The 9297-nt window shown below is 49.2% G+C and overlaps 1 protein-coding gene across 1 annotated transcript; it reads right to left on the bottom strand.

Annotated features, from left to right (window-relative positions):
- Window positions 1-7722: 7722 nt before the first annotated feature.
- Window positions 7723-8641, bottom strand: LOC132619411 (uncharacterized). Its single transcript, XM_060334325.1, has 2 exons — window positions 8104-8641; window positions 7723-7742 (listed from the first exon to the last, which is right to left on the bottom strand). Exons 1-2 carry the CDS (start codon window positions 8639-8641, stop codon window positions 7723-7725), a joined length of 558 nt encoding a protein of 185 aa, XP_060190308.1.
- Between the last annotated feature and the right edge of the window lie 656 nt (window positions 8642-9297).

Genomic DNA, 9297 nt, shown 5'->3' with positions numbered 1-9297 from the left:
AAAAATAATGCTCCGTAGATAAATTTTTGGTATGTTTTCTTTTCCCAGAGGTGCTATTCTGTTCTTCATTATATGTGTACATTAACAACGTTTCATTCCCCTATTTATGTCAAGATTACGTGAAAAGTAGTTCATTGATTTAAGGATTTGCCTTTTGAGAGCTTCCATAATTTAGAAGAGAAAGAATCTCCGAATATTAAGCAGGATTAATGATGAGTTGTATAGCTGTTTCACATGGATTATCATTTATCTCTATGGTCTTCCAAAGAGTTACTAGTAAATTTCTGGAGCTACTGCATGTATACGGTAGAAACCGGATATGAGGCGAACCGGTGGAACGAGGAACCAGAGGAAGGAATGAGAATGTGAGGGATACTATTCGCCCTTGACCGGGGCAATGCTTGGGCCGGTGCTGGGCAAGGGCACCGACAGGTCTGCCTTCGACGTTGTCGTAGTGGCCAAGCCCGGTGACCCGAGCATCCAAGCCCGATGACCCGAGTATTCATGGCCGTTTGTCCGAGTAGCCGTTGGTCCGTGTGGCCGTTGCATGCGGGCCACGCGCCAGTAGCGTCCTGCCGCAGTCAAATACCTACCATGCGTGTTTCAGACGGCGCCGTCAGTCTAATCCCACCAAATCCGTGCAGAGCTGTCCTTGCTATTATTATTTTATTGTTTCCCATTGTATGAGACCCATGGAGGTGACACTATAAATAGGGCATATCTTCCTCCTTTGAGGGGGTTGGTTCCTTTTACTTTCCAAGAACACTTATAATAGAAGAATTCACATATCCAATCTCTCTCTCAATATTTGATTTGGCCAAGGCCGTTTGTTTCCATTATTATTGTGTTTCTTACATCAAGTGTTTCCCATTGCTATCGTAACAAATCGTCATCAGTAGCCGTTTCGTTAAAGAGCTTTCATATACACATTTTCTCTATCTAACATACATCAAGATCCAAGCACATATCCTATACCCGCATACAAATTTAATTGATTATCCGATTCCGGGGTAAACAGTTTGGCGCCCACCGTGGGGCTAGGATAATAGTGGTCTTTGGTCTTGATTTCTATTATATTCATCAAAATAAAAAACGTCCCTGTCCGTCTCTGCGAAAACGGACTAAATGGCTGACATCAAACAATCTGGTCATGTCAATAACACCGAGATTGTGGCGGAAAACGAAGGGAGCGGACTACGGGCATTGCTGAACCCCGCTGACCCGAACCCCGTCGATTCAAGGGAGGGACTCGACCGGCAAAATACTGTGGATCAAGAGAATGTCGCCCTACCGGCCACTGATCCTCTAAATACACACAATTTCGTTACACTGTCCCGGGATCGGGGCCGGAGAGAACCGGACTCGCCAAACGACGGTATTAACTTACGTTTGATTTTTGAAATGTTGCAGGAACAAAGAGCGGCAATCGCCGAGCAAGGAATAGCAATTGCCCGGCTGCAGAACGGAAAGGGTGAAGTAGGGCCGGAAAAGGAAAGGGGTGCTGCCGACAACGGAAGAAACGAGGCACGAATGGTCGAGAGCGACGGCTCTGGAGCTGGCTCCTCTACCGAGGTTCTAAAGATGCTCGAGACTTTGGCGAAACGGGTAGATTCAACCGAAAAGAGGGTCGAGACATACAATTCTCGGGTGGATCAGATACCGGGGGCTCCACCTTTGCTGAAGGGGCCGAATTCGAAAAGGTACATTCAAAGGCCTTTTCCACCGAGTGCGGCCCCGAAACTGATCCCGAAGAGGTTCAAAATGCCCGATATACAGAAGTATGACGGCACAACGGACCCGCACGAGCATGTGACCTCATATACCTGTGCCATAAAGGGTAATGATATGGAGGAAGATGAGATCGAGTCAGTGTTGCTGAAAAAATTTGGGGAAACTCTGTCGAAGGGAGCGTTGACGTGGTATGACCACCTACCCGAGCATTCGATCACTTTTTTCGAAATGCTCGTCGATGCCTTCGTAAAGGCACATGCCGGTGCCATCAAGGTGCAGGCCCGTAAGGCCGATATCTTCCAGATAACCCAAAGGGACGATGAGCTATTGCGGGAGTTCGTCAACCGGTTCCAGAGGGAACGGATGGAACTCCCCCTGGTGCCAGAAGAATGGGCCGCACAAGATTTCACAAAGGGGCTCAACATGCTAAGTTCAGCTGCTTCGGCCAAATTGAAAGAAAATTTGCTGGAATACGAGGCCGTGACATGGGCCGATGTCCACAATCGGTATGAGTCGAAGATTCGGGTGGAGGATGATCAGCTCGAGCTCTCTTCGGCAAAGTTAAAAGTGAATAGAGGTTTCGAGAAACCGAGGAAGGGTTACGAAACGAAGTCCGAATCATCAAAAGAAAGGTTTCAGCCATACTCCCACTCGGAGAGGCCAAATTTCAGGTCGGAAAAGTCAAGGGAAAGCCCGAGTCACTTCTCAGGTCGAGGTAGCAAGCGGATCGAGCGCCCGTCAAACAGCCGGGGGCTCTCGTTCAGGAGTGATGCCGGAAGTTCCGCCAGCAATAAAGGTCCACCGAAGATTTCGGAGTACAACTTCAACGTCAGTACTTCGGATCTTGTCTCGGCCATCGGCCGCGTCCCAGATGTGCGATGGCCGAAACCACTAAGGTCAGATCCGGGACAACGGGATCCGAACATGGTGTGTGAATATCACGGAACCCATGGTCACAAAACTGAGGATTGCCGCCAGTTGAGAGAGGAGGTAGCCCGGTTATTGAAAAACGGCCACCTCCGAGATCTATTGAGCGAGCGAGCCAAAAATCACTACAAGGAAAGGGAAGCTCATCGGAGGGTCGAACCGGTTGAACACCAGCATACAATCAACATGATAGTTGGGGGTATCGACGTCCCTCGGGGGCCGATAATGAAACGGACCAAGGTCTCTATTGTTCGTGAAAAACGCATCCGAGACCATTCAACCGGGGGCTCTATTTCCTTCGATGACGAAGATGCGGAAGACATCATTCAACCGCACAATGATGCACTGGTAATTTATATACTCATCTTTAAAACTAAGGTTAAACGTATTTTGGGTTACCCAGGTAGCTCGGCCAACATCATCCGATGGAGAGTGGTCGAACAGCTAGGGCTGCTAGATCGGATCGTATCGGTGGCTCGGGTACTCAGTGGGTTCAATATGGCCAGCGAGACTACGAAGGGAGAGATCTCGTTGCCCGTGAACGCGGATGGAACCATTCAAAAAACGGTGTTCTATGTGATCGAGGGCGACATGAAGTATAATGCGTTATTAGGCAGACCTTGGATACATAACATGAGGGCAGTTCCTTCAACACTGCATCAGTTGCTGAAGTTCCCCACCCCGGAGGGGGTGAAGACCATCCGAGGTGAGCAGCCCGCGGCAAAGGAAATGTTCGCAGTAGAGGAGGCGGCGCTCCGGCCCAAGGAGCCGGCTCAGGAAAAGAAGGGTGTAACCGGTGGGGAGGTCCCCAAATAGCAACCAAAGTATACCGGGCCAGATCCAGTGCATGAAGAAGATGACTTCGGGATACCCAGATCCTTTGTCATGCCGGATGACTCGGACGCGACCAAATCTACCGTAGAGGAGCTGGAGCAGATCATCCTGTTCGAGTTCTTACCGGACAGAAAGGTATACCTGGGCACGGGTCTTACCCCGGAGCTCAGGCGCAAATTAATTGAGTTTCTTCGAGCTAACGACGATTGCTTTGCATGGTCGCATATAGATATGACAGGTATATCACCAGAAATAGCATCACACAAACTCAGCTTGGACAGGAAGTTTCCCCCAGTGAAGCAAAAAAGAAGGCCCATGGCGGAACCAAAACACGCCTTCGTAAAAGACGAGGTAACAAAGCTTTTAAAAATAAGTTCCATCCGGGAGGTGAAATACCCGGATTGGCTTGCTAACGTGGTGGTGGTGCCCAAAAAAGGTAACAAATTTCGAATGTGTGTCGATTATAAGGATTTAAACAAGGCATGCCCGAAGGATTCATTTCCATTGCCTCACATCGATAGAACGATCGATGCGACGGCCGGACATGAAATGTTAAGTTTTCTCGATGCTTACTCCGGGTACAACCAAATCCGGATGCACCCGGAGGATCAAGAGAAAACGTCCTTCATCACCCGTTATGGGACTTACTGTTATAACGTCATGCCTTTCGGACTAAAAAATGCCGGTGCAACTTACCAACGCCTAGTTAATGGAATGTTCGAAGAACAAATAGGGAAAACAATGGAAGTTTATGTTGACGATATGGTTGTTAAGTCCCTGGAAACAGAGGACTATTTGAAGCATTTGTAGGAAACCTTCGATTTACTCCGCTGATACAACATGAAACTCAACCCGGAGAAATGTACCTTCGGCGTAAGGTCTGGTAAATTTCTGGGGTTCATGGTGTCAAACCGGGGAATTGAAATCAACCCAGACAAGATCAAGGCCATCGAGGACATCGAGGTCGTGAACAACATAAAGGGGGTACAGAAGCTCACCAGGAGGATAGCAGCGCTGAGTCGCTTCATATCGAGGTCCTCGGACAAGAGTCATCGTTTCTTTTCTTTGCTCAGAAAGAAGAACGACTTCATTTGGACACCGGAGTGCCAAGAAGCCCGACGAGAGTTGAAGAGGTACTTGTCTAGCCCTCCGTTGCTGCACACACCAAAGGCCGATGAGCCACTTTTCCTCTACCTAGCTGTCTCCGAAATGGCGGTAAGTGGCGTTTTGGTCCGAGAAGAATCAGGTACGCAATTCCCTATCTATTATGTAAGTAGAACTTTGGGGGATGCAGAGACCCGTTACCCCATTTGGAAAAGTTGGCATTAGCACTGGTAAGCGCTTCCAGAAAGCTCAAACCTTATTTCCAATGCCACCCCATATGTGTAGTGACCACTTACCCTTTAAATAACATCATGCTTAAACCTGAGTTGCCAGGTAGATTAACAAAATGGGCTGTAGAGATTAGCGGTTACGATATCGAGTATAAACCTCGAACGGCCATCAAATCCCAAATCTTGGCCGATTTTGTAGCAGACTTTACCCCAGTTATGGTCCCCGAGGTCGAAAAGGAACTTTTGCTGACTTCGGGAAAGACCACGAGCATTTGGTCTCTACACACAGACGGGGCCTCGAACCTTAGAGGTTCCGGACTAGGGACCATCCTTAGGACCCCGGCCGGGGATGTCATTCGACAATCCGTTAAAACTGCTAAACTGACTAACAATGAAGCCGAGTATGAGGCTATGATTGCAGGTTTGGAATTGGCTCGAAGCATGGGGGCCGAGATAATCGAGGCAAAGTGCGATTCGCTTTTGGTCGCAAACCTGGTGAACGGCGTGTTCGAAGTAAAGGATGAACGGATGCAGAGGTACCTCGAAAAAACCCAAGTGGTGCTTCATCAGTTTAAAGAATGGACCTTGTATCACATACCGAGGGAGCAGAACAGTGAGGCCGACGCATTGGCAAATTTGGGATCCTCGATCGAGGGGGAGGAAATTGACCCCGGGGCAACGGTGCACTTATCAAACACGGCCATAGAAAGCGGACACGGTGAAATATACACAATGGGCTTAACTTGGGATTGGCGCAATAAGTACATCGACTACTTGCGTGACGGAAAGCTCCCGAATGACCCGAAGGAATCACGGTCACTACGGACCAAGGCCGCCCGTTTTTGCTTAGTGGACGACCAATTGTATCGACACTCTTTCCTCGGCCCCCTAGCTAAGTGTTTGGGCCCCGGAGAAACGGAATACGTGATGAGAGAGGTACACGAAGGAACCTATGGCAACCACTCCGGTGCGGAAGCTCTGGTTCGAAAAATCATCAGGGTCGGTTATTACTGGAATCGGATGGACGAAGACGCTAAAAGTTTTGTCTGAAAATGCGACGGATGTCATAAGCATGCTCCGATGATTCACCAGCCCGGGGAGTTGCTGCATTCGGTGATCTCACCTTGGCCTTTCATGAAGTGGGGAATGGACATTGTGGGTCCGTTACCTCAGGCACCAGGTAAGGCCCGTTTCATTTTGTTTATGACTGACTATTTTTCTAAATGGGTTGAAACACAGGCCTTCGAAAAGATAAGAGAGAAGGAAGTAATCGACTTCATATGGGATCACATCATCTGCCGTTTCGGCATCCCCTCCGAGATAACGTGTGATAATGGTCCTCAGTTCGTGGGTGGCAAGGTCAACAATTTCCTCGAGGGATTGAAGATCAAGAAAATCGTGTCAACCCCATATCACCCATGCGCGAACGGACAGGCAGAATCCACGAACAAAACGATAATCCAAAATCTGAGGAAAAGACTTGAAGCATCGAAGCACCATTGGAGGGAGATATTGCCAGAGGTGTTGTGGGCTTACAGAACCACATCCAGATCGAGCACGGGGGAAACCCCGTTCTCATTGGTTTACGGAGCCGAAACCCTTATCCCCGTGGAAGTCGGTGAACCGACCCTCCGCTTCAGGTATACCACCGGAGAGTCAAACGGGGAGGCCATGGCCGTGAAGCTTGACCTCGCAGATGAACTACGCGAAAGCGCGTCGGTCCGCATAGCGGCCCAAAAACAGAGGATGGAAAGATACTACAACCGAAGAGCCAACTTTCTACATTTCCAAGTTGGGGATTTAGTGCTTCGGAAAGTTACCTTGCACACCAAGAACCCCAACGAGGGAAAGCTGGGTCCGAACTGGGAAGGTCCGTACAAGGTAACCGGTATAACGGGCAAAGGATCGTATTAATTGGAGTCCATGGGCGGGCAGCATCTGCGTAATAACTGGAACGTGGCCCATCTAAAGAGATACTACTGCTAAGGTATGGTCTCCCCGTATCCTCTTATTAACTTTTCTCTTTTGCAGGAAGTCAAAAGCGGGACAAAATTAGAACCTAGATCTGAAAACACGTGTTGCACTCTTTTCCTTAGTACGGTTTTGTCCCAAAATGGGTTTTCCGACAAGGTTTTTAATGAGGCAACGAGTACAACGTGTTACTTAACAAATATGAAGGGCGAGTACCCGGATACCCGGTGTCGCATCCTCCGATTGGGGACATAATAGCACTCACCTGACCTCAGAGATCGAATAAGTGCTAGGGGAGTACAATGCCACACCGAAGATGACCCCGATTAAAGCAGACGGAGAAGCTCAACATTTGCTACGGCAAAACTAAGGGCCGGCCACCGGCCATATCCTCCGATGTAAGGACCAAATGATCATAATGAATCGTGTCCCATTTAGCATTTTGCTACGGCAAAACTAAGGCCCGACCACCGGCCATCGCCTCCGATGTAAGGACCAAACGATCATAACGAATCGTGTCCCATTTTACATTTGCTACGGCTACGGAAGAAAAGGATAAAATTCTCATATGTACAAACATTTTGCAAACACAAAGTTATCAAAAATTGGGATGACAACTTTCTGTTAAATACACTTTGCCCAGTTGATAACCACAATATTTCGATACTGTCTCATTCGCATACCGTACACCGGGTACCATGGTCGAAATTTGGCAAAGGCAACGAGATCACAATGATCCAAGCCAAAATTTGATAAGCCACCGGCCCTAAAATATCGGATAAGACCTACGGGCACGATGGATTAATGACTACCAGTCGAATTGTCCTAAAACGGACCAACGATCATGGCAAAAATAATAGCAAACATCCAAAAATGAAGAAACAAGGAAAAGACATTCTTTATATATATATACAAGAGATGCTCTTTACATCAAAAACCAAAATCCTACAAAGGCAAAAAACAAAAACAAAGGATGAAGCACAGGCCCTATGCTATCCGGCATGGCTAGAGGAGGATGAGTGTTCGGACTCGGTCCGCTCGGATTCGTCTAACTCGGACCCAAGGGCCCGGTTAGCCTCCTCCTCCATCTTTTTTGCTTCAAGTATCAGGGCCGGAAGATCCGAAAGGCCGTGCTCAACTTGCTCGAGGGTGATTCGCCGAGACTTCCACTTCTCATACTCGGCGAAAATAGCAGTATGAGCCTCGGCCGCCTCAACACTTCTCCAGGTTTCTTCCAAGTCGGCCTCAGCCTTGGCCAGTTTTGCTTCCAGATCAGCCCGGTTCTCCTCAAGGACACTTATCCTACCATTGGCTGCCTCTAGCTCGGCCTTAAGGTCGTCATTGGCAATAACCGCCCCCTCGAGCTCAGCTCTTAAACCTTCACATATCCGAGACCGCTCCTCGACTTTTTCCTCGGACACCCTCTTGCGCTCGTTGAGCAAAGCAACCTCGGACTCTAGCTGCCGGTTCCTCTCGGCCAAGCCCGTAGCATCAGCCTTCACTGAGTCCAGTTCCCCCCGGAGTTGGGAAACCGTGGTCTCGAGCTCATCCAGCCTCAAGGAAAACTGGGTTTTATCCTGGCTAAGGCCGATTTTGTCAGCCTCAAGGCTCTGGTTATAATCGGTCATAGCAGCCAGTTCACTCTTCAAACAACGGTTTTCGCCCTTAGCCGCATCAAGCTCAGGCCGAAGGTTGGCCAGCACGGCCGCCCGGTTCAACTCTCCCTCTTTCTCCCGAAGAAGATGTTGGTATTTCTCCATTTCTCGGCCCTGGGCGTCCAGTTGCCCTCGAAGATCGTCTATCTCGTGTTGGGCACGGATGAAAGCTTCATTGACCAGAACCATACTCTGCAGGTGAAACAAGTCAGAAGGCTTAGGCGAAGTAAGGATAAAATCCACATATAAACTATACAAGGATGACATAAGAGCTTACCCAGTTACTTGCATGCATACCCTCGTTAATGAGGCACTGCCATGTGACCCCGGTCATTTTGCGCCTGTCCGAGTCAGAAATAAGGGGTCGCAAATAGCTCGCTACGCCCACCGGACGCGATAGAAAGCTGCAGTCCTCGGGGACGGTGACTACGGCCGATCTGGTTTTCCTTGGTTCCACGCTCGGGATCGGGAAGATATTTACCAAGTTGTCCCTGGCGCCCGATTCGGAGATCCGGTTGGCCGGCCTCGTGGCTCGAGGAATAGGGAGATGACCAAAGCCTGTTGCTTCGCCGGTAGCGGGGGGGGGGGGGGGGGGGGGGGTGCTCGAGAACATATAGTCAAAATCATCCACCCGCAGAACCGGAGTAGATGAACTTGGAGCAGCCTCAATATTTTTGGTAAAGGCCGGGGGCTCCGCAGTTGCGGCATGCTCATGCTCGGGAGACGGCTTCACTCTCCGGTACTGGACCAGTCCTTTTGTCGGCTTCAGTAGCAGCCGCTTCCCCGGATCTTCTCCTGTGCAGGGGAGCGTCTTCCGAAGAAGTTTCACCTAAAATGTCAACAAA

The sequence above is a fragment of the Lycium barbarum genome, chromosome 11 (assembly GCF_019175385.1).
Source record: "Lycium barbarum isolate Lr01 chromosome 11, ASM1917538v2, whole genome shotgun sequence".
NCBI classification, from domain to species: domain Eukaryota; kingdom Viridiplantae; phylum Streptophyta; class Magnoliopsida; order Solanales; family Solanaceae; genus Lycium; species Lycium barbarum.
Note: the sequence above shows the minus strand (reverse complement) of the source record. Positions and strands in the feature narration are given on the sequence as shown.

Excerpts from the sequence above, each read along its gene's own strand:
- LOC132619411 (XM_060334325.1), bottom strand. The coding sequence starts at position 8,641 with ATGGTTCTGGTCAATGAAGCTTTCATCCGTGCCCAACACGAGATAGAC. Across the intron at positions 7,743-8,103 it reads CGAGCTAGAGGCAGCCAATG|GATTTTGGTTTTTGATGTAA; the intron begins GTAGGATAAGTG and ends TTGCCTTTGTAG.